General features: G+C 43.4%; 3 protein-coding genes across 19 annotated transcripts in view; all 3 read right to left on the bottom strand.

Annotated features, from left to right (window-relative positions):
• LOC120057213 (protocadherin beta-16-like) overlaps positions 1-25,761 on the bottom strand; it is a 140,089-nt gene that overhangs the window by 35,723 nt on the left and 78,605 nt on the right. For 2 of the 17 annotated variants that reach the window (XM_039005732.1, XM_039005739.1), the window contains exon 1: positions 17,395-19,784. The exons of 13 other annotated variants lie outside the window; for them this stretch is intronic. In XM_039005732.1, the coding sequence (XP_038861660.1) occupies positions 17,395-19,749 (2,355 nt within the window). In that variant the 5' untranslated portion in view covers positions 19,750-19,784. Of the gene's footprint in view, positions 1-17,394; positions 19,785-20,391; positions 22,834-25,761 lie in introns of those variants that run through there. 2 more of the 17 variants (XM_039005722.1, XM_039005731.1) reach the window with 2 other exon arrangements.
• Positions 2,555-5,020, bottom strand: LOC120056712 (protocadherin gamma-C5-like). Its single transcript, XM_039004916.1, has one exon. The coding sequence runs from the start codon at positions 5,018-5,020 to the stop codon at positions 2,555-2,557; it is 2,466 nt and encodes an 821-aa protein (XP_038860844.1).
• On the bottom strand, positions 5,667-8,246 carry LOC120056711 (protocadherin gamma-C5-like). The gene has a single exon (XM_039004915.1). It carries the CDS (start codon positions 8,139-8,141, stop codon positions 5,667-5,669), a length of 2,475 nt encoding a protein of 824 aa, XP_038860843.1. The 5' UTR covers positions 8,142-8,246.

The following is a 25,761-nucleotide window of genomic DNA, read 5'->3' as shown; positions in this document are numbered from 1 at the left end:
TTTTTGCGTCCCCGCATAAATCTAATTAGCCTAATAAAAAATCCCCATAAATATCTGTCAGTTTAACCCTCTACAGACTAAGCCCTGTCTAAACCGGGGGAGTTTAAACTATATGGAATGGTTTTAAGAAGGTAATTTAGCGGTTTGATTTTCAATTTTAAGACCCCTTGAATTAGATAACAAACCAAAAAATATACATGTATATATGTATATATATATATATATATGATGAACATTTTAATATGGCCTTACTGCTATTAGCCCATTACAAACACATTGAATAACAGATTCACTACATGGAATAACAAATGAAAAGGAAGTTTGTTCTGAGGTGTCTGTCCTAATTCTGAGAGAATTAAGAAAGATCAGGAAACATGTATTAACCACTTATTTTCGGCACTTAACTATCTCCATATATACTTCTATTCAACTGGTACTTCAGCGGAGTCTTGTGAGGCCTGAGGGCGAGCAAAAAAACTGACATGAACGTGTTCGTGAGAGTCTCACCTTTCCACAGATGGGTCATATTACTACAGACATACAGTTTAAGTCAGAAGTTTACATACACCTTAGCCAAATACATTTGAACTCAGTTTTTCACAATTCCTGACATTTAATCCTAGTAAATATTCCCTGTTTTAGGTCAGTTAGGATCACGACTTTATTTTAAGAATGTGAAACGTCAGAATAATAGTAGAGAGAATGATTTATTTCAGGTTTTATTTCTTTCATCACATTCCCAGTGGGTCAGAAGTTTACATACACTCAATTAGTATTTGGTAGCATTGCCTTTAAATTGTTTAACTTGGGTCAAACGTTTCGGGTAGCCTTCCACAAGCTTCCCACAATAAGTTGGGTGAATTTTGGCCCATTCCTCCTGACAGAGCTGGTGTAACTGAGGCAGGTTTGTAGGCCTACTTGCTCGCACATGCTTCAGTTCAACCCACACATATCCAATAGGATTGAGGACAGGGCTTTGTGATGGCCACTCCAATACCTTGACATTGTTGTCCTTAAGCCATTTTGCCACAACTTTGGAAGTATGCTTGGGGTCATTGTCCATTTGGAATACCCATTTGGGACCAAGCTTTAACTTCCTGACTGATGTCTTGAGATGTTGCTTCAATATATCCACATAATTTTCCTGCCTCATGATGCCATCTATTTTGTGAAGTGCACCAGTCCCTCCTGCAGCAAAGCACCCCAACAACATGAAGCTGCCATCCCCGTGCTTCGCGGTTGGGATAGTGTTCTTCGGCTTGCAAGCCTCCCCCTTTTTCCTCCAAACATAACGATGGTCGTTACGGCCATACAGTTATATTTTTATTTCATCAGACCAGAGGACATTTCTCCAAAAAGTACGATCTTTGTCCCCATGTGCAGTTGCAAACCGTAGTTTGGCTTTTTTATGGCGGTTTTGGAGCAGTGGCTTCTTCCTTGCTGAGCGGCCTTTCAGGTTATGTCGATATAGTACTCATTTTACTTAGGATATAGATACTTTTATACCTGTTTCCTCCAGCATCTTCACAAGATCCGTTGCTGTTGTTCTGGGATTGATTTGCACTTTTCGCACCAAAGTACGTTTATCTCTAGGAGACAGAATGCGTCTCCTTCCTGAGCGGTATGATGGCTGCGTGGTCCCATGGTGTTTATACTTGTGTACTATTGTTTGTACAGATGAACGTGGTACCTTCAGGTGTTTGGAAATTGCTCACAAGGATGAACCAGACTTGTGGAGGTCTACAATTTTGTTTCTGAGGTCTTGGCTGATTTCTTTTGATTTTCTCATGATGTCAAGCAAAGAGGCACTGAGTTTGAAGGTAGGCCTTGAAATACATCCACAGGTATACCTCCATTTGACTCAAATGATGTCAATTAGCCCATCAGAAGCTTCTAAAGCGATGACATCATTTTCTGGAATTTTCCAAGCTGTTTAAAGGCACAGTCAACTTAGTGTATGTAAACTTCTGACCCACTGGAATTGTGATACAGTGAATTATAAGTGAAATAATCTGTCTGTAAACAATTGTTGGAAAAATGACTTGTGTCATGCACAAAGTAGATGTCCTAACCGACTTGCCAAAACTATAGTTTGTTAACAAGACATTTGTGGAGTGGTTGAAAACAAGTTTTAATGACTCCAACCTAAGTGTAAGTCAACTTCCGACTTCAACTGTAATTAGGCACATCTGCTGCACCAAGTTCAGACGAGTCCCAATACGCTTACGGGTCTCATCTTTCCATAGAGGGGTCACAATCGTTTGTAGGATAACCCGTTTGGACGCTACAGATGATTTTATGTGAAGCCCGATTTTCGGGATGTCTAATGGTCTGACTAACACCGCGAAAGTGCAACATCAGCGGATGCGTTATATTGAGAAGCATCAAATGCAAAAATACCGATAAAGTATCTATAGCTTAAAACTCTGATATAAACAGAAAAAGCAAAACACCCAAATTATATAGAATCGAATGAATATAAGTGGTAAAACCCAGTTCCAGGAGATACAGTCATAAATGAACAACGATATAATCCGGTGGTAATAAAAACACATCATAAAGTAGCTGCGCTCACCTGTTGGCTCTCGAACGTCCAAGCGCTGTCCGGTAAAGATGCATCAAGCACGTTTATCATGTCCTGAAAGTCAGTGGTGCTGCTGGGCTTAACGAGGGTGAAATCACTGAACTCGGACACTGGAGAGAGACACGACCTGAAGGACTGGCTCTGAGACAACATGTCCCCTCCCAGGACCTCCACATACTTAATAGGGCCGTCAGTGTTGAGCTGGAGCTGCAGGTTTCTGTTTGGATTCTTGTATCCGTCAGAGTCAGCCCGTCTGATACAGCAACTCGAGCTGCTCCTACTGTTTCTAACGCACTTCACCACTAAGATGAGAAAAGTCAACAAAGACAAAACGGACACGGAGGCCAGAGAGATGATCAAATAAAAGGTGATTTTACTGTTTCTCTTGCTGGGCTCGGCTGTTTTCTGGCGGAAGTCCGAGATGGGCTCGTGGAGCCCGTCCTCTAACAGTATGTTGACTGTGACTGTGGCGGACTGGACCGGTTCCCCATTGTCCTGTATCTCTATAAGCAGCCTCTGAGAGGAGTCATCCTGCTCTGAAACAGCGCGTTTAGTCCTCACCTCCCCTGTGTAAAGATTCACACTGAACAGAGACGAGTCTGTGGCCTCCACCAGCCTATAGGAAATCCAGGCGTTATGGCCCGAGTCTGCGTCCACTGCCGATATCTTAGTGGTGAGGTGGCCTGCTTTAGCGGACCGGGGCATCTTCTGATGGGAGACAGAGCCCATGACAGTGGAAGGGTAAATAACAGCGGGAGCATTGTCGTTCTGGTCCAGGATAAAAACATGAACCGTGACGTTGCTGCTCAGAGACGGAGAGCCGTGGTCCTTTGCCTGGACCTGTATCTGAAACACCTTCAGTTTCTCATAGTCAAACGAGTGCATGCTGTAGATGCTGCCGTTATCTGAGTTTATGTAAATATAGGACGAGACAGACACGTCTTGTACTTTAGAGTCTAATATAGAATAGGAGATCTTCGCATTCTCACCCATGTCTGTATCAGAGGCGGACACTGAGATCAGTAAAGATCCCGGGATGCCATTTTCTTTAACATACACAGTATAGAACGGCTGGGAAAACACTGGCGAGTTGTCATTGACATCTAAAACACGAACCGTGATTGTTTTTCTGGAGGTAAGAGACGGTTTCCCGTGGTCAGAAGCTATAATTTCGACAGTATACTCCGTTTTTTTCTCCCGATCGAAACTGGAATCACTAACCAAAGCGTAGTTATTAGAAATTGATGGTTTTAATGAAAAAGGTAAGCCTGGCGCTATATTCAGACTTACTTCACCATTATCTCCAGAGTCTATGTCCTTAGCACTTATCAAAGCAACAACCGTTCCAATAGGCGTGTCTTCCCTCACCGGGCTAGGCTGCGATTTTAAAATGAGAGCTGGGGAATTGTCGTTTAAATCAATAACTTCTACATTAATACTACATACGCCCTGCATTGGTGGGGTGCCCTTGTCTGTTGCGAGAACATCAAATTTAAACGAATTTCCCTTTTCATAATCTATATTTCCCTTAACCTTTATTTCACCAGTTTGCGGTTCTACAGTTATAAGGTCCTGTAGTGACTCTGATGTGTGTGGTCCAAATGAGTAAACGATCTCACTGTTGGACCCATCATCAAGATCGACTGCTTTAACAGTGACGACGACCGTTCCTGGTAATGTGTTTTCAACCACTTGAATGTCATATGTACTTTCTTCAAACACAGGTGCATTGTCGTTATTGTCTAGAACTCGAATAGTAATTTCTGCTGTACCTGATCTAGCAGGATTTCCACCATCTACGGCCGTCAAAAGCAGGCTCTGTACGGACTGTTTTTCTCTGTCCAATACTTTTTCTAAAACCAATTCTGGGACTTTTGACCCATCCTTCTTTGTTTTTATGTCTAACACAAAATGTTCATTTTTACTAAGTGTATATGAGCGTAAAGAATTGGAGCCAACGTCGGGGTCTTGTGCTGATTCTAAACGAAATCTTACACCTGGAATTGTAGACTCCGCAATATTTAAAACATTTTGATTGTTTTGGAAAACTGGGGAATTGTCATTTATATCCTGAATTTCGATCTCAACACGATACAGCTGTAGTGGGTTTTCAATTAAAGCCTCCAAAGGTAACAGACAATTGGGATTTCGTCCACACAGATTCTCCCTGTCTATTCTCTCACTAACAATGAGCTCGCCTCTTCCCAAATCCACACTGAAATACTGCTTATCACCCTCGGAGGCTATCCTCAGTTTACGATCGGAAATCTCAGACACTTGCAAACCCAGATCCATTGCTATATTCCCAACAACGGATCCCACACTCAGCTCCTCCGGGATGGTGTAGCGCGTCTGCGCTTCTATTGTATTCCCCAGGAGGAAGAGAAGCAGAAGCCGCCGCCATAGGAAAACCTTTATCTTCATTTGAATCCGCATTTCCATGAATGATGATCCCTTGGACTTCGTAAAGGTCTTGGTTTGTAATACATTTCAAGATAATCCTACCAAGTAAAACCTATTATTCGTATGGAATTAAACACCGATTATATGTCCGTCCTATCTCTCAAAATGAGCGCAGCTCTGTCTCTCTCAGCTCTGTGCATTGTAAGGATTATGGTAGTCTCGGGTAGGCATACCTAAAAAAAAAAGCCCGGTTCTCGACGAGGCTGGGGTTATGGTGCCGAGGCTGGGGGAGGGACTAGATCTCTTTGTACAGTTCAGCACATGATTGGTTCACAGAGCTCCAACCGATTATCATTGGGAGTATCTCAGCACTGGCAGTTAAAGAAACAGTGCTGTTATGAGCAGTAGTGATGTAGTGATGTGTCCATTCACTCCTCAAAATTGGGTTCTGTTACTGCATTGGCATTTATGGTTTACCTTCATGTACAATAAATAAACAAATGAATATATAAAGATCAAAGTGTGGCAGAATGTCATTTCATGACTTCATATCATGGAAAATGAATAGCCTACAGACCAAAATGATATAGAATCGAAATGAATAAAAGTGGTAAAACCCAGTTCCAGGAGATACAGTCATGAATGAAGAACGATATAATCCGGTGGTAATAAAAACACATTATAAAGTAGCTGCGCTCACCTGTTGGCTCTCGAACGTCCACGCGCTGTCCGGTAAAGATGCATCAAGCACGTTTATCATGTCCTTGAAGTCTGTGGTGCTGCTGGGCTTAACGAGGGTGAAATCACTGAACTCGGACACTGGAGAGAGACACGACCTGAAGGACTGGCTCTGAGACAACATGTCCCCTCCCAGGACCTCCACATACTTAATAGGGCCGTCAGTGTTGAGCTGGAGCTGCAGGTTTCTGTTTGGATTCTTGTATCCGTCAGAGTCAGCCCGTCTGATACAGCAACTCGAGCTGCTCCTACTGTTTCTAACGCACTTCACCACTAAGATGAGAAAAGTCAACAAAGACAAAACGGACACAGAGGCCAGAGAGATGATCAAATAAAAGGTGATTTTACTGTTTCTCTTGCTGGGCTCTGCTGTTTTCTGGCGGAAGTCCGAGATGGGCTCGTGGAGCCCGTCCTCTAACAGTATGTTGACTGTGACTGTGGCGGACTGGACCGGTTCCCCATTGTCCTGTATCTCTATAAGCAGCCTCTGAGAGGAGTCATCCTGCTCTGAAACAGCGCGTTTAGTCCTCACCTCCCCTGTGTAAAGATTCACACTGAACAGAGACGAGTCTGTGGCCTCCACCAGCCTATAGGAAATCCAGGCGTTATGGCCCGAGTCTGCGTCCACTGCCGATATCTTGGTGGTGAGGTGGCCTGCTTTAGCGGACCGGGGCATCTTCTGATGGGAGACCGAGCCCATGACAGCGGATGGGTAAATAACAGCGGGTGCATTGTCGTTCTGGTCCAGGATAAAAACATGAACCGTGACGTTGCTGCTCAGAGACGGAGAGCCGTGGTCCTTTGCCTGGACCTGTATCTGAAACACCTTCAGTTTCTCATAGTCAAACGAGTGCATGCTGTAGATGCTGCCGTTATCTGAGTTTATGTAAATATAGGACGAGACAGACACGTCTTGTACTTTAGAGTCTAATATAGAATAGGAGATCTTTGCATTCTCACCCATGTCTATATCAGAGGCGGACACTGAGCTCAGTATAGATCCCGGGGTTCCATTTTCTTTGACATAAACAGTATACGATGTCTGGGAAAACACTGGAGGATTGTCATTGACATCTAGGATTTTCACGGTAACGGTTTTCTTTGTAGATAAAGGTGGGGACCCTGAATCAACCGCGATAATGACAACATCATACTTCGAGAACGTCTCTCGGTCTAACGGGCCGTTGGTCACCAGTGCGTAATGGTTGGAAACAGAGGGCTTCAGAGTGAACGGGGAACCCCGGGACATGTTTAACGTTACTTTGCCATTCTCACCAACGTCTAAGTCTTTAGCGCTAATCAATGCAATAACCATCCCAGGGGCGGAATTCTCCGGTATTGGACTGGTCAGTGAGGTTATTATAATTTGAGGGGCATTATCATTAACATCAGCAATATTGATCTTTACACTACAGTGCCCCTCCATCCGTGGACTGCCTTTATCTTTTGCCACAATATCAAACGTATGCAAATTCGTCTGTTCATAATCAAGATGTCCTTTGATAGTAATTTCGCCAGTATTTGAGTCAACATTAAGTAATGCCATTATACTCTCTGGGGTCTGGTCTGCAAAGAAATACTCGATCTCTCCATTTTGTCCTTCGTCAGAATCGGAAGCTTTTACATTTACAATCTGATTGCCAACGGGTCTATTCTCAGCTACAGCTATTTCATAAAAAGGTCTCTCAAACTGGGGCTCATTATCATTAACATCAAGAACTATGACGGTGATTTCAGAAGTACCAGATCGTGCAGGAGTCCCCCCGTCTACCGCGGTGAGCACGAGCTTGTGAACGGCCTGCTTCTCTCTGTCCAGTGAAGTTTTCAGCACAAGTTCGGGTATTTTTTGGCCTCCCTGAGTCTTTATGTTCAACAGGAAATGGTAATTATCACTGATACTATAGGACCGTAATGAGTTTGCGCCTACGTCAGGATCATGTGCACTTTCCAATGGGAATTTTGCACCTGGATTAATCACCTCAGCTATATTCAAAATGCGTTCATTTGTAAGAAAACCTGGAGAATTATCATTTATATCCTGTATTTCGATTTCAATGCGGTGCAGCTGTAAGGGATTTTCAACTATAACCTCCAGCGGTAACAAACAAGGGACGTTCTCTCCACATAAATATTCTCTGTCTATCCTTTTATTGACAACCAGCTCACCCTTTCCCAAATCCACACTGAAATACTGCTTACCAGCGTCAGAAGCTATCCTCAGTTTACGGTCATAAATCTCAGATATTCCCAAACCCAGGTCCTTGGCTATATTTCCAACAACAGAACCTTCCTTTAACTCCTCAGGTATAGTGTATGGAATCTGCGCCTCTATTGTATTCCACAGGAGAACAAATTGATAAATCCATAACACTTGCCACCTCAAATTGCCTCGAATCCTCATTGTCCTTTGTTCCATCGAACCTCCTTTTCACAGTAAATCCTCACCATCACAAAATATAAAAACTGAAGTTATTCGCCATAGTGTCTTGAATACACATTTCCCAAAAATGCAAGCAGACCTTCTTTTGTTTCCATTCAGTTCAAGTGTAGCTCCCAGATCTGAGCATTGTAGGCTACGGGATGTAATGCTGAGTCTGAGGGGAGGGAGTAGATCCCTTTGTATGGCTCAGCACAGTATTGGTGCAGAGAACCCTCTTGATATAACCAATCACACACGTAGTGTATCTTAAAGGTGCAGTCTATGCCTTCACTATGAGTAGAATGCTTAAAATACAGAAACAGAGAAGCAGTATGTATTTACAGGTGTAACATTTTACTTTGATTAGTAGTAAATATGCTACTGTACAAAATAAACGTGGTAATTCACAAAATAAAAAAATATATAGCGCCCCCAAAAATGATAATATTAGCCTATAGCCTATTATTATTATTATTATTATTATTATTATCCAATAATCACACAAGCACCGTATCACTTCAAGCCCTCCGTTTACTGTACTCTTTCTGCCGTCTTGTGGCAATGAGAGGGAAGCACAGCCTAGTGGTGTTCTCATAGTCTGTCATGAGGAGCAGGGAGCCAGTCTCTCTCATCCCCTCACACACACACATACACACACACGTCTCATCACAGTAGCATGCTCAGCACGAGCAGAAGGGGGGAGTATCGGGCTGGTAGTGAAAGGATCGCGAGAGGCGGGAGCAAAAGGGAATAGAGGTTTGACATACATGTATACGCTCACACGCACACACGGTTTAGTAGCGTGTATTTACATAGTAGCCTACATATTTTATTATTTTACTAATTTGCTGTGCAACTGACCGAGGAAGCCTTTAGGCTAGGTCTATATGTCTGACCACCACAATAGCAATTCGTCCCCACTGATTTTTATGGACAGCAGGCTACAACCGTGGGGCATAGATGAACTACATCTCCCTAGCAAACGAGGGTGCACTAATAGGTCGTCGTCAATTAAACGTCACACAATAAGGTGCAGAGCGTTCGATTTGCCTCCAAGGAGATCCCCAGCTCCGCTTAAACCATTGACAACTGCGTTCCGTTTTCAAGTGATTGTTAAATACATGTTAACTATTTGGTTGTAATATCATCACCTCTTGAAGAGCCTAGTCAGAACTACACATTTCAGATGATTCCATGCAAAACAACTGGGCACATTTAGCGCTATCATCAGAGTTATACAGCAAGTAACTGCATGCTTTTCATGATCAGATAACATCAACTGATCATGTCATTTCAGATAAGTGAGGGTAGCCTCACGATATCGCTCAATATTGGCCACCATTAAGTGGATATTTTAGTGATATAGAACAAAGGTGACCTGTACCTGACAAGTATGAGTGGTTTAGGTTCATTTCCAATCCTTTGTGGACTCTACCTGTCAAGCAGCAGAAGGGCGCATTTACCAATGTACTGTTAGCTGATAATGTGTACTTTGCAAGCTACAAATATAAACTGTGTACATTGGCATACAGATAGTGGTAAGTAGACCTAATGTAGCTTGTTCTCAAACCAACGTAGGCCTGCCTAGCGAAGTTACTAACATTATCTTCTGTTCAATATTGTTTTTAAGTGTTTAATCATGATTACTGCTTACAGACATGGCAGGCTATATTGAATGATGGACAAGTTGGCTAACTTTCAGGGGATAAACTAGATGGCTTTATTTGCTTGCCAACTATAGTGGTGATGACAGTAGTCCGACTGACAACTTTACCAGGAAGAGGACTTGCCGATTTCAAGCTCTTTCCATGTGTCTGAAAAGACATAATCAATACATTTTAACTGATCATGAAAAGCATGCAGTTACCTGCTGTATAACTTCGATGATAGAGAATAATCTGAAATGTGTAGTTCTGACTAGGCACTTCAAGACGTGATGATATTAAAACCAAATAGTTGTAACATTGATTTACCAATCCCTTGCAAACGGCACGTAGTTGCCAATAGTTTTAGAGGAGCTGGAGGTCTCCGTGCCCCCACCAGTAAAATCGAACGTTCTGCAACATATTGTGACGTTTTATTGATAACGACCTAGTACAGCGTTAGATGAAAATAAAGGTTTAATCATGAATCATGCTTATAATCCTATCACAGTGTTATATAATATGGGCCAGGTCGACAAAATATAAATACAGTCGTATTTCATCACGATGATCAGTGGCACAGTATGACCGACTTGTGCAGAAAGAGATTATCCAATCCCTGGAAAGCAGAGGAGACCACGCGCGCTGCACAGAGAGGAGCATTTCAGCACCACGTGGGTGGACAGCGCCACACAGGCGGAGAGCTCACTCTGGTGCATGCGGCAGACAAAAGGCAGCACGAGAGTGGCATAAACAATGCGTGCTTGATTCCCTTCACTAGAAAGGAAAACAGGAGCTAGATGAACAGACATTTCCTCAGATAAACACCAGGGGAGCATTTCAAGAGGTAGAACAGTCATTGAAATGCTCCAAAACCGCTTTGTTCGAGAAACTGTGTATAAAAGTCTGCATTTCATTCTGCTGTTTGTCATGTGACCAGGCACTCCTTTATCATTCATGAGTTGGGCCTCAATAGATGAATAAGTCAACAAGATGTAAAGCCCTGTTCCAAGGTTCATGAAAATAATGATTGCAGCAATTACAAATGTGTGCACTTCACCCAAAGGAAGAGATGTGACCAATACAAGCACCAACACATTCATTATAGATGTATTCAGATATATCTCATACACAGCTCATGGGAATGTTCTTTTACCCTTTGTTATCACTGAGATATTTCAATGGCAAGCATTGGAAACATAAATAATACAATGTCAAAAACCGGTATAACTGGCTGTGACATATGATGAACAATGCTGATCTGTCCCTTTACCTCTGCTACTTGTGTGTTGAACGTGATCCTCTTAAAGGTTACATTGGTCTAAGTGCATACACAAGTGTGTGTTTTTTGTTTGTTTGTTTGTGTGCGTGAGAGAGAGAGAGAGAGAGAGAGAGAGAGAGTGAGAGTGAGAGTGAGAGTGAGAGTGAGAGAGAGAGAGAGAGAGAGAGATTTGATGTGGTTTGATATAGTTTGACAGATAGATAGATTATGGATTGGTAGGATACAGATTGGTAGATTACAGATTGGTAGGATAAATTGGCTGGTGGAAAAGGAGATGAAGTTGACCTTACCTTGTTTGGAGAAACACAGAGGGAGCAGATGCAGTGACGACATGGAAAAGAGAGAAAAGAAAGACATATTCATTAGATTAGGACAAGGACTGTACTTACAGCACACAGAGACATACTTATCAAAACAGAAAAAGAGTTCCGATACAGACCAATCTGACACATGTTCACCACAGTCACTTAGCATGACCACAGTCACTTAACATGACCACTGTGTTGTATATCATTCTGTGCATGTGCAGTGTGGGTTCAATGTGTGCAACAACCGTAGTATTAGACCAGTGTTTTCGTAATGTTCTCCTTATGTTTCGTGAGTAGGGCCCTGAGGTTTTCCTGGTCAGGTCCCTTCATCAGGGAAAACTCTGGGCCCTATAATCATAAGGTCGGTGCCTGACCTCACTGGGGCCAAGCTTCCTGAAATCCAGGACCTCTATACCAGGCGGTGTCAGAGGAAGGCCCAAATAATTGTCAAAGACTCCAGTCACCCAAGTCATAGACTGTTCTCTCCACTACTGCACGGCAAGCGGTACCAGAGGGCCGAGTCTATGACCAAAAGGTTCCTTAACAGCTTCTGACAGCTACTCGCTGTTTATTATCTATGCATAGTCACTTTACAAATGACCTTGCCTAACCTGTACCCCGCACATTGACTCTATACCAGTACACCCTGTATATAGCCTTGTTTTTCACTTTAGTTTATTTAGACATTTTTTCTTAACTCTGTTTCTTGAACTACATTGTTGGTTAAGGGCTTGTCAGTAAACATTTCACAGTAAGGTCTACTACACCTGTTGTATTCGGTGCATGTGACAAATACAATTTGATTTGACCACCAGGGGAACACAAGCAGGTTTACCATCACCAACAAAACATGTTTGTTATTACCAAACACAAAATATAGGCAGTATGTCACTAAATCCTTTGCATGTTTTTCTTATTGTTTTACTGTGCTTGGTCTCTACAACAGTTAAGACATGGTTTGATCTGCAGGCAAGGAAGAGCATGATTTTTCTCATTGTTCTTATCTTTATTATCACAATCATCACAAACACCAGCAACGATATCATCTTCACTGACAGTAGGAAACCAACGTTACATACATCATCTCCCCAGACAAAGAGACAGAGATATTCAGACAAAATAATCCAGACATGTTTCCCATTCCTGCTGGCCCAGCCCCACTGCGGCTCAGTGAAGACTTAAACATGGTCCACGGCAGGGGTCCCTTTTCTCTGTCTCTGCACTGTAATACACTGCCTTTCGATCAAACACCCAAACATTAAGCTGTCGCCGCGCGCAACTTCTGAGGGAATGGTGCAGTCTTCAGCGTGACTCAGACAGTCATGAGAATTAATGTGTGGAATGTTTCTGTGTCGGTGGGGAAGGGTGGGGTGGGCAACTGCAAGCTGTCTGAAAACCATGCACAGAGAAACACATTTGATTCAAATGAATGCTGGAAAGGGAAAGGTATAGGCTACTGTGCAAATTAAGTATTGATGTGCTGTGTGCATTGTATGTTCATAGCTCAAGATGAGCCGAGCACACTTTCATGGCATTCTAATTCTCTGTTATTACAGATAGGGAAAACCCAAAGCCAGGAGTGTAAAGCCAAAGGGCTACTTATCAAACACAGTCTCTGTTAAGACAGGGTCTTACTGTGGGAAGTGTTCTATAAAAAACATTCAGTCTATAGCCTCACTGTATAAAGCTGTGGTGTTGAACCAAGCTAGAGGGCTATGGAGAGTAGAAATAGATACTGACGTGACATAGTGAGAAGCTTTTTGTTACAGGGAGAGAGATGAAGAGAAGGGTAGACACAGGAAAACCTGGCTCCCTGTAGAGGAAAGGCTCTGCAACCACTGCACAACAGCAGAACCTGAGACGGAGCTGCATTTCCTGACAAATGTCAAAAATATAAAACAATTAGAGAGTGTCATTTCCCCAAATTTGAAACCCTTATTCAAGGTTTCAAAGACCTCTCTGATGAGAGAAGGCTACCAGTCCTGTTGGGGGAGGACGCAGAGAGCTGTGGGTTGGCAGCGCACTACATTGCTGCCTGCCATAAGTTGAGGGACAGTGTCTGACAAACCAATCAACCTGCACATGTACTCTACTGTATGCTTATTGTTATTGTTGAATGTATGGTTATTTTGACACTTGGTTATTGTTGTTACTGTTGTCCCATTGACAATTTTGATTCTCATTTGAATTTTTAGATTGTAAATATCCAAAATAAGCTTTGGCAATATGTACATTGTTACGTCATGCCAATAAAGCAAATTGAATTGATGAAGAAAGAGGAAAGAGAGAAACAGATTGAGTGTGTGTGTGTGTGTGTGTGTGTGTGTGTGTGTGTGTGTGTGTGTGTGTGTGTGTGTGTGTGTGTGTGTGTGTGTGTGTGTGTGTGTGTGTGTGTGTGTGTGTGTGTGTGTGTGTGTGTGTGTGTGTGTGTGTGTGTGTGTGTGAGAGAGAGAGAGAGAGAGAGAGAGAGAGAGCTAGAGCCAGACAGAGAGTGTTTGTGTGAGAGAGAAAGAGAGCGAGAGAGGGAGAAAGAGAGAGACAGAGACAGACAGAAAGTGAGACAGATAGCCAGAGCCAGACAGAGAGAGCGAGAGAGAGAGAGAGCGAGATAGCCAGAGCCAGACAGAGAGAGCGAGAGAGAGAGCGAGACAGACAGAGACAGACAGAGAGAGCGACAGACAGACAGACAGACAGACAGACAGACAGACAGACAGACAGACAGACAGACAGACAGACAGACAGACAGACAGACAGACAGACAGACAGACAGACAGACAGACAGACAGACAGACAGAGAGAGAGAGAGAGAGAGAGAGAGAGAGAGAGAGAGAGAGAGAGAGAGAGAGAGAGAGAGAGAGATGTTTAGAAATTAATAGACTGTGACCCTTTGTGGGTTTATATGATAATATGCAGGACAGAAGCTAGTGCCAATGTGAAACATGCGTCCCACAGCCTTCATACTGCTGCATGATGCACAACAACGCCGTGCCCCCTCCCTCTGCCTCCACACTGTGTGCTCAATACAACCAATATGCCACCCAGTCACTGGCTGCTACACAGACACATAAAGGACACACTGACAACATCCACGTCTGACATGGACAAGTGAGTGCTTGTGATTATGTGGGGAAGAGACAAAGAGAGAGACAAAAGGTTGGTTACATGGGTATAAACTACACTGTGACAGCATAGTACAGGTGTAAGCTTACGTTTGTGTAAATACATAATGTGTGCACTCACTACTGTGAGTCGCTCTGGATAAGTGTCTGCTGAATGACTAAAATGTAAATTGTGATTATTCATTCAACTAATTAAGTGCAAACATGCAATGGGGCTAAGACAGAGTGGTTGATGGGTAGTTACAGAGGCAGCAGAATGGAACACAACTAAGCTGTCCCGTCACTCTCAAACGTAACAGGAAATAGAGAGGAGGCAGCTCAAACTGGGTCAGTGTTGTGTTGCAAGCAGTTGTCATGCCAGTGCAGTGAGACTCAGGGCAAAAGGATTCAGTGCTTCTGGATCAAATGAGTCCAGCCAACTTCTTGCCTTCATGACGTGTTGTGTAACTACAGGGCTACACTGGCTTTTTACAAATACACAAGATAATTCAAATCATCACTCTGTCTGTTATGCAGACAGGCACAGATGCATGCACACCTAGAAACATGCTGAGAGGATGTAAGACAAGGCAGCTTTTAGAACAGTACTTGCTCTAGCCAGAAAGATCACGAGACTATGAACAGTGTTATTTACAAGTCAACAACCACACAACATTTCTTATGTCCGGAATCTGCAGCACTGTCTGTATGGAGAGAGTGTTGCCATGACAATGTGCATGAGCTTGAGGTGAATCATCCTGGTACGCTGGAGAGAAGAGGGCATTACACTAGAGATTGCCTGAATTGAACTATACTCACAAACCCACACACATGCAGATGAACACAACCATTAAAACAAGTCTTTGGTCTTTTCTGTTTTCCTATGGCTCGTAAAAATACCCCGGTAACCAAGCTTTAGGCCTAGTGGTTAAAATGAAGGCAAAGATGTGACGTTGTTGCTGGCTGTTACTAGGCAGGTTTGAAATCCCTGTCACTGTTAACAGCATGCCATGTTACATACAATCCTCCACTCACTAACAAGATCCAGTCTAAACCCTTACAACCTGTGAGCCATGGACATAAAAGGGACATTACTAATGTGAATGACAAGTACTGAGCAAGACCATTGGTTACAGACAGACAGACTCAGAGACAGAGTTATATAGCATGACCCAACAGACACACTCATTCTGAATACAGAGCAGTGACAGTTTTCCATACAGGAATGAGTGTAACACTGCCATGGAATTAAGCCCAGTGTCTGATGGGAGAGACATATAAGCCCATTACTGCACCACAGCAACAGAATATTAGAGCAGTGTGTGAGGGGGAAAGTGGGTCAGTTTGCCCAAGCACCATAGTGTTGTACAGAGAGGGAGAGGAAAGAGGAGGGAAAGTGGGGGGAGGAAAGTGCGAGATAAAAATACAGATGGAGAGAGGGAAGATCCATGGGACAGAGAAGAATGAGGGGTCCTCAGAACAATTATTTGATAGTATTAGCAGTGAGTCAGTCAGTCAAGTCAGGCCAGTCAGGTCAGTCAACCAGTCAGTCAGACAGCCAGTCAGGTCAGTCAACCAGTCAGTCAACCAGTCAGTCAGACAGCCAGTCAGGTCAGTCAACCAGTCAATCAACCAGTCAGTCAGACAGCCAGTCAGGTCAGTCAACCAGTCAGTCAGTCAGCCAGTCAGGTCAGTCAACCAGTCAGTCAACCAGTCAGTCAGCCAGTCAGTCAGGTCAGTCAACCAGTCAGTCAGCCAGTCAGGTCAGTAAACCAGTCAAGTCAGTCAACCAGTCAAGTCAGTCAACCAGTCAGTCAGTCAGCCAGTCAGGTCAGTCAACCAGTCAGTCAGTCAGCCAGTCAGCTCAGTCAACCAGTCAACCAGTCAGTCAGACAGCCAGTCAGGTCAGTCAACCAGTCAGTCAACCAGTCAGTCAGCCAGTCAGTCAGGTCAGTCAACCAGTCAGTCAGCCAGTCAGGTCAGTAAACCAGTCAAGTCAGTCAACCAGTCAAGTCAGTCAACCAGTCAGTCAGTCAGCCAGTCAGGTCAGTCAACCAGTCAGTCAGTCAGCCAGTCAGCTCAGTCAACCAGTCAGTCAGACAGCCAGTCAGGTCAGTCAACCAGTCAGCCAGTCAGGTCAGTCAACCAGTCAGTCAACCAGTCAGTCAGTCAGTCAGTCAGGTCAGTCAACCAGTCAGGTCAGTAAACCAGTCAGTCAGTCCACCAGTCAAGTCAGTCAACCAGTCAAGTCAGTCAGCCAGTCAATCACCCAGTCAGGTCAGTCGATCAGTCTGTTAGTCAGACGAGACCTAATGACACTGATACAGTGATTTCATAACCTGCTCCTTTATCTGCACACCTGCTGGGTAAATAAGAATGGAAAAGAGTAATCACCCGATGAACATAGACACAGTGTTGCAGTGCATTTCATGAATCACGTAAAACAGGTTAACACAGAACCATGACATCAAAGGCTACTTGCTGAGCAATCTGGCCTCCATAATGCTCTTTAGAATTACTGATAGGCTGGCTGAGACACACAGAGAGATGAATAACACTCACAGACACGACTAGACAGCAATTACATGTAGCGCTGTCAACAACATGTAGTGGGAAACTCTTACACATAATAAAGGTAAAATGGGCCTACAAAGATTCAATATGTGCACCCCTTCATATGGATAGACTCAGACCGCAGACTGTTACACAGATTAGAATGGGGTCTAAGTATGCTTGCCTGCAGTCCAGCCACCAATTCAGTTTCTGGACCATGCTACTGACATGACTCAATGGTAAAGGTTGACTTGATCACACAGAGACCAAAGAATAGGACGATTGTAGTGTAGAAACATCCCTCAGTCAGTCAGATGTACACAAGCTACATACTTATCTAAGTAAAGGACAGAATTGGAGTCTCACCTCTTCAGACACATCAGCGTCATCCTGCTCCCTCTTTTCTCTCTGCATTGTCCCCATGCGACCCACATCCACCAGTGTGTTCTGGCTACAAGGCCTAGCAAACTTCACGTCACTCATCCTAGAGTCAGTGGTTCCACACACCTCATAGTTGTACACACGCTGTAGGGTTCCCATGGTTCCGTCTGGGTAAACGGAAGGGTAATATGGGATAACGGGGAGGTTTGCTGCAGATTTAAAGAATAATCGATTCTGTCTCCATCTGTGGATTTTAACTGTGATAAGGACAATGATGGAGAATATGAACAGAACCGATACCACAGCCAAGGCCAACACTAGATAAAAAGTCAGGTTGTCATTATATTCCCTGTCCACTGTGAAGTCAGTGAGTTCTGAAAGGACTTCAGGGAAGCTGTCCGCCACCGCCACGTTCACATTGACTGTAGCTGATCGAGAGGGCTGTCCGTTGTCCTCCACTATAACAGTGAGCTTTTGTTTCACAACATCTTTATCAGTGACTTGGCGTATGGTTCTTATTTCTCCATTTTGTAATCCCACTTCAAACAGCGCCCTGTCTGTCGCTTTCTGCAGTTTATATGAGAGCCAAGCATTCTGTCCGGAGTCCACATCAACAGCCACCACTTTAGTGACAAGATAGCCCACATCTGCTGAACGAGGCACCATTTCCGCCACCAGAGAGCCACCAGTTTGTACTGGGTACAGAACCTGAGGCGCGTTGTCGTTCTGGTCTTTTATGAATATGTTTATAGTCACATTGCCACTCAATGGGGGTGAGCCTCCATCTTGTGCTTTGACATGTATTTTGAAAGATTTAATTTGCTCATAGTCAAAGGGTTTCACTGCGTAAAGCACCCCACTGTCTGAATTTACAGTCACATAAGAGGAGAGCGGAGCTCCGTTTAAACTACCATCCTCAAGGAAATATGACACCCGAGCATTTGGTCCCCAGTCTGCATCTGTAGCGCTTACAGAATAGAAAGACAGAGAAGAGGCATTGTTTTCGAACACATAGGCGTCATAGCTTCCTTGTTGGAACTGGGGCGCATGGTCGTTCACATCCGAAAGCTTTAAACTGAGCGTCTTTTTACTTGAGCGAGGCGGGTAGCCTCCATCTACTGCTGTAATTGTTACATTATATTCTGATGTCTGTTCTCTATCCAATACCGAGTCAGTCACCAGATTGTAGTAATTTGCTAAAGCTGATTCAATTTTGAAAGGAAGGTTGCGATCAATGGAACATGAAACCTTAGCATTGTCGCCTGAATCAAGATCCTGGATGTTAATCATGGCTACAATAGTGCCAGGGACTGAGTCCTCGGGTAGGGCACTAGAAAAGGACATGACGGTTATTTTCGGAGGGTTATCGTTCATATCAATAACATCAATAACGATTCCACATGAGTTTGTTAAGCCACCGTTATCTTTAGCTTTTACCTTTATCCTAAATTGTTTGTTTCTTTCATAATCTATATCACCCACTACCTTAACCTCACCTGATATCGGGTCAATTGTGAATAGCTCTCGAATAGTGGCGGTAGCATGCTCAAAATAAAATTCTATGTTAGCGCTAGATCCCTCGTCTGCGTCTGTCGCGCTCACTGTTGTAACCAATGTGCCCTTCCCAGCATTCTCTAGAACGGATGCTTTATATGTAGCTTGGCTAAATATCGGGGCATTGTCGTTGGCATCGAGAACCACAATGTGGATTTTAACTGTTCCAGACCTCCGAGGGTCTCCGCCATCGACAGCAGTTAAAGTCAAATAGTGATGCTTTGTCTTTTCTCTGTCCATGGCTTTTTGAAGTACTATCTCTATGTTTTCACTTACATCTAGACGACCTTGAATCTTAAGATTAAAATGATCTGTGGGGTTTAATACGTATTTCTGTAGTGTATTTTCCCCTACGTCCTGGTCTATTGCGCTTTCTATAGAGAAAAGCGCACCAGGTAGGACTGACTCGCTAATTTCCAATTCAATTTCCTTTTTTGGAAAAACAGGGCTATTGTCGTTGATATCTAGTATTTCCACTGTAACCCGAAACATCTCCATTGGGTTCTCTAGAATCACATCGAAACTGAAGCTACATGCTGAGATCTCCAAACATAGCTGTTCCCGGTCCATTCTCTCTTTCACTAACAATTGTCCTTTCTCTCTGTCCAGCCTCAAGTACTCACTGCCGCCCGCGGTGAAAACCCGAGCTCTCCCAGCTACAAGCCGTTGAGGCTCCAGTCCCAGATCTTTCGCTATATTCCCAACAAAGGAGCCCACCGTCATCTCCTCCGGGATGGAGTAGCGGACCTGTCCGGACACACCGTAAGCTGAGAAGGCGCAAACCATGAATATGCACAATAGCCACTCCAAGAGCCTGTTGTTCCTTCTCATTGCCATTTCACGACAAAAAGCCAAAGCCAAAACACAATATTAAGGCAGAAAATAAATCCTAGAACGTATTTTTCAAGAATCCAGTCAACGTGACGTCCGTTTACAGAACAAAGTGTTTCTGTAGAACTAATGTACTATCCAGAATAGGGCCCTTATTCTATCAACTGGGTCTCCAGTTTAATGTGCTCTCTGGGCGTTGCTAAGCGCATTATTATAGTAGGAATCATAGTGTGATTGTGCTAAATATTACATGCGATCAACAGCGGCACTCAGGGTTCAAACTAAGTACTACATTACTAAAGAAAATGTGTCAAACTTCAAAACACCGAACAAATGATTGACATAAAACAGTTACACATTTCCTTTTCCAAAATTCTCCTCCATATTATCATAACATACTGCATAAGAATGTGATACATGAATATAGCTGAAGCAGAGACATTACACTAAGATTCATTGGAATACACACAGTCACATGCGTAACGACAACGCCTGCGCAGAAATGAACGCAGAGAGGGAGAGAGAGAGCGCGATGCATCAACATCCCAGATAGTCTATAAAAAAAGAGGTAAGATTGATTTCAATATGCCTTCTCACCTCTCCATCACCATCCTCCTGCTCCCTCTTTTCTCTCTGCATTGTCCCCATGCGACCCACATCCACCAGTGTGTTCTGGCTACAAGGCCTAGCAAACTTCACATCACTCATCCTAGAGTCAGTGGTTCCACACACCTCATAGTTGTACACACGCTGTAGGGTTCCCATGGTTCCGTCTGGGTAAACGGAAGGGTAATATGGGATAACGGGCAGGTTTGCTGCAGATTTATAGAATAACTTATTCTGTTTCCACCGGTAGATTTTGACAGAAATTATAGAAATAATAGAAAAAATAAAAAGTAGTGAAACCACAGCAAGTGCCAAAATTAAATAAAATGTCAGGTTATTGTTGTATTCTTTGTCTTGCGTAAAGTCAGTGAGTTCTGAAAGGACTTCAGGGAAGCTGTCCGCCACCGCCACGTTCACATTGACTGTAGCTGATCGAGAGGGCTGTCCGTTGTCCTCCACTATAACAGTGAGCTTTTGTTTCACAGCATCTTTATCAGTGACCTGGCGTATGGTTCTTATTTCTCCATTCTGTAAGCCCACTTCAAACAGCGCCCTGTCTGTCGCTTTCTGCAGTTTATATGAGAGCCAAGCATTCTGTCCAGAGTCCACATCAACAGCCACCACTTTAGTGACAAGATAGCCCACATCTGCTGAACGAGGCACCATTTCAGCCACCAGAGAGCCACCAGTTTGTACTGGGTAGAGAACCTGAGGCGCGTTGTCGTTCTGGTCTTGTATGAAAACAGTTAAAGTCACATTGGTGCTCAGAGGCGGTGAGCCGCCATCTTGCACTTTAATGCAGATCTTAAATTCTTTGATTTGTTCATAATCAAAAGCACGCGCTGCGTGGATCACGCCACTTTCTGAATTCACAGATATAAATGGGGATACTGAAAGTCCGTCTTTATGCGAATCATCTATAAAATAAGAAATACGGGCGTTGTTGCCGGTGTCCTTATCACTGGCTGTTAGTGAAAATATGGATACACCGGGAGAGTTGTTCTCCCTCACATAAGCAGTGTATGAGTGCCTCTCAAATACTGGAGCATTATCATTCACATCCGATATTCTCAATGTCAGTGTCTTGTTAGTAGAACGCGGAGGAAACCCCTCATCCACCGCTGTTATTGTAATGTTGTACTCGGAAACCATTTCACGGTCCAACATCTGATCTGTGACCAAACTGTAGATGTTGGAAGAGGATGACTTAATACGAAAAGGTAAATCCGAGTTTACGGAACATTTGATGTGTCCATTTCTACCGGAGTCTAAATCTTTAATGTTCAGCATTGCTATAACTGTCTCTGGTGACGCGTCCTCAGGTATTGGGTTAGAAAAGGTTATTAATGTAATTAGAGGGTCGTTGTCATTGATGTCCAAAACGTCTATCTGTACTTTACAAGAATCTGTAAGAGAACCCCGATCCATTGCTTGCACACTTATTTTATGTTGTTTGTTAGTTTCGAAATCTAATTTACCGTTAACTTTGATTTCCCCGGTAAGAGGATCAATAGTAAAAAGATCTGACGCGCTAACAGTGGAATGGGAAAAAGAATACACAACCTCTCCATTTGTCCCTTTATCTGAATCGGTAGCACTGACTCTCAAAATCACAGTCCCTTTAGGCGAATCTTCGGATAAAGAGGATTTATAAAGGACAGAGCTAAATACGGGTGCATTATCATTTATATCCAATACTTCTATATATATTTTGACCGTGCCCGACTTCTGAGGAGTACCTCCATCCACAGCAGTTAACACTAAAGTATGTTGCTCATTCGTTTCCCTGTCCAGCATCGTTTGAAGTACCATTTCTAAATATTTACTGCCATCAGAGTGCGAATGTTGCTTCAGAGTGAAATGATCACTCGGAAGAAGGGAATATGTTTGAATGGAATTCATTTCGACGTCAGGATCCATAGCATTCTCTAGCGGAAAACGGGCACCAGACAGAGACACCTCACTAATCTGTAATCGAATTTCTTTACTTGAAAATACTGGAGAATTGTCGTTTATATCTAATATCTCTACGTCAATACGGTGAAGTTCAACGGGATTTTCAAGAATTATCTGGAAATGTAACGAACATGGAGCCACTTGGGCGCACAGCTCCTCTCTATCAATCCTGTCTTTCACAAGCAGAGTCCCTTTGTCCGCATTGAGACCGATATACTCACGGCTATCCTCTGTAAAAATACGCGCTCGACCTGATTTCAGTCTTTTAACTTCCAGCCCTAGGTCCTGAACGATATTCCCCACGAATGAACCCGTCGTCATCTCCTCTGGAATAGAATAGCGGACCTGGCCGTCCACATACCGGTAAAACCAGACTGAGAGGAGAAGATACAGTTGCCATTTCCGAATGGCGGATCCCCCTGTGCCACGAAAACAAAGAAAATACATGTTTTCTTAACGTTGCACAACTAGCAATTGTTAAAATCCGACAAGGCGTAGGCCTATATGTAGGCAGAGGAGCAAATCAAGATAGGTCTGTTATTCCAATGACATCCGTCAGAGACAATGTTCTCACACTCCCAAAGCAATAGTGTTTGCGTACATGTCACTGCGACTCTAATATCATCCACAAAATAGGCAGGGTCAACATTACTCTCTTGCAGGTCTACTATTGTATCGGTCAACAGCGGCACTAAGAGCATAGGGGAGTTATTACATGTGTAGAGAAACATGTTTCTGACAAAAGCTTCTCATCAGAAATCACAACTCCGAAATATCCACACCATACTGTAGGCTACAGAATGACGGCAGACTTTGAATTGTTTTAATTGTATGGTCTGCATGTTCAAAAACACGCTAATGTAAGACAAGACTAAGAGAGATGCACATTAGGCTACTACATATGTTGTCATCCTTGGTCAGAACTACTTCTGATCCAAAACAAGTTAAAAGTTAAAATAAATCAAACGTTAAAAATAAATAAAAAATCGATAAATTACTCAAATATACATTATCGTTCTGTGTTGGTTAACATAACTATTATGCCCGATAAAAGCACAAGTCTGTCTGACATTGTTGCTGTCCATGAGCGGAGGTGCTGAAATTAACACAGGACTGAGAGCACCCTTTGAACAAGATTAGTAAATGAATAGCCCGTAAATCCCCTGGTAATGCACACAATAAATCAGAGAACATCATAGGATGTCAAAGACCGAATCTAAGTTTAAACAAAACAAATGAAATTGTAAAATGATCAACCAGCATAACACATTGGGCAGACATTATCTCACCTTTTCAAGGGAATATGGTCAATATATGAAGTGTATCTCTTTGTGCACGCTGTAAAGTCTCCATAGGGTCCATTATTTACACGTTCTGACTAAAAGGTCTGGCAAATTTACAGCCACTCTTTTTTGAGTCAGTCGAGATACATAGTTGTACACGTGTTGCAGAGTCCCTGTCCCTCCGGCGCCTGCGTAACCGGTTGGATATCAGGGAATAACTGGGAGACTAGACTGGTACCTGTGCGTGATTGTCTCTATCTGTAGATCTTCACTGATCTTATAACCACTACACACGAGATGGAAAAGGAAGGACACAACAGCCAAGGCCAAAACTAGATCAAAAGTCAGCTTATCGTTGTAATCCTTGTCTTGCCAATAAAGTCAGTGAATTATGAAAGCACTTCAGGAAGCTGTCCGAAACCACCACGTTCACGTTGACTATAGTTGATCTAGATGGCTGCCCGTTGTCCTCCGCTACAACAGCGAGCTTGTGTTTCACGGCATCTTTATCAATGACCTGCCGTATGGTTCTTATTTCTCCATTCTGTAGACCCACTTCAAACAGCGCCCTAGTTGTTACTGGCTAGAGCACCTGAGGACCGTTGTCGTTCTAATCTTTATTCATTATTAACTTCAAAGTTAAGTTACATTAAAGTGGAGGAGAGCCTCCGTCTTGCGCTTTGACGTGGAATTCAAAAGTTTTGATTTGTTCGTAAGCAAACGATCTCACTGCATACATAATGAATGTTTCAGAATTAATCGTTATCTTATTTTTATTTCAAGTTTTATTTATTACACTCATATAGCAGTCAATACCAACGGAACTCCATGAGCATTCATCATATTGTAATAAAACAGGCAGGTGGCGCCGCTCGAACCCTCAACCTTCTGGCCCAAAGCCCAGCGCACCATCGACTGTGCCACAAAAGCATGTTGGAGTGGAAGAGTCGATATCCGCGTTTAGCCTATAAACCACCGTCACTACACAACTCCTTCCATTCAAAGAGCGCGTCCTCGAGCCAGACCTCACAGACGCCGTCTTACAGGAACGCGCTCACCCGCCAAGCACATGCACTCTCGTGGATGCGAGGCCCGATCACTTCTGACACCAATGTAATGAAACAAGCCGGGAGCACGGCTCGGACCCTCAGTCTTCTGGCCCCAAGCCCAGCTCGCCATCGACTGTGCCACAAAAGCCTTCTCGAGTGACAGAGTCGATATCCGCGCCTACAAACTAAAATTAATTTATAAGAGCAACAAAAATAAATAAAAAAAGAGTAAAAAAAAGATAGCAATAATGTCCTGCTATCTTAAAGCGACTCACTAATCAATGAGAATAAATATATGATTTGTGACCGTATGTACCGTTCAGTTCTAGACTTTGGTAAAGTCAGTTCGTTTTGGCTACGGGTGTTCCTGTCTGTCACCGTGATTCGGTCAGGGGGTAGCTAGTCTTTGAATTTAGATTTTAGGAGGCTGACTGTGACGATAGTGCTGATTTGAGGCTGTCTTTGATGAAGACGGGGTAGGGACAGGGTCTGAAGTACCTGAAGTACCTCAGTACAACTGGAGTATCTACCTAGGACGGCGCGGCATGCTCTCTTCTGAATAGATCCAGGTCATCGGACTGGGCTTGGGTTAATGAGCTGGGCCAAACAGGAGCGGCATAGTCCAGGGTGGGGTGGAAATGCTCACCAGGTCTTCCTGTGGCACATGGAACCTTTTTAAAAAACGTATGAGAAATCTGTGGCTCTTGGTTACCATAGCAACCTGCTGCCCCATTGTAAGCCCTTTTTTTACCATTACCCTAAAATCTTCACACTATCACATACTTATCAAAGATGAGATGTAATTTCCTTTCACCTTTTATTCTTCCAAGAAATAGGAGACGCTGGCGTTCTGACCCCAGTCTTCATCTTTGGCGGGACTCAACTAATTGACACACCTGGGGAGTTGTTTTCTATTATAAACTGGGTGGTTCGAATCCTGAATGCTGATTGGGTGACAGCCGTGGTATATCAGACCGTGTACCACGGGTATGACAAAACATTTATTTTTATAGCTCTAATTACGTTGGTAACCAGTTTGTAATAGCAATAAGTTACCTCAGGGGTTTGGGATA

This window comes from Salvelinus namaycush, chromosome 12 (assembly GCF_016432855.1).
Source record: "Salvelinus namaycush isolate Seneca chromosome 12, SaNama_1.0, whole genome shotgun sequence".
In the NCBI taxonomy this organism is placed as follows: domain Eukaryota; kingdom Metazoa; phylum Chordata; class Actinopteri; order Salmoniformes; family Salmonidae; genus Salvelinus; species Salvelinus namaycush.
Note: the sequence above shows the minus strand (reverse complement) of the source record. Positions and strands in the feature narration are given on the sequence as shown.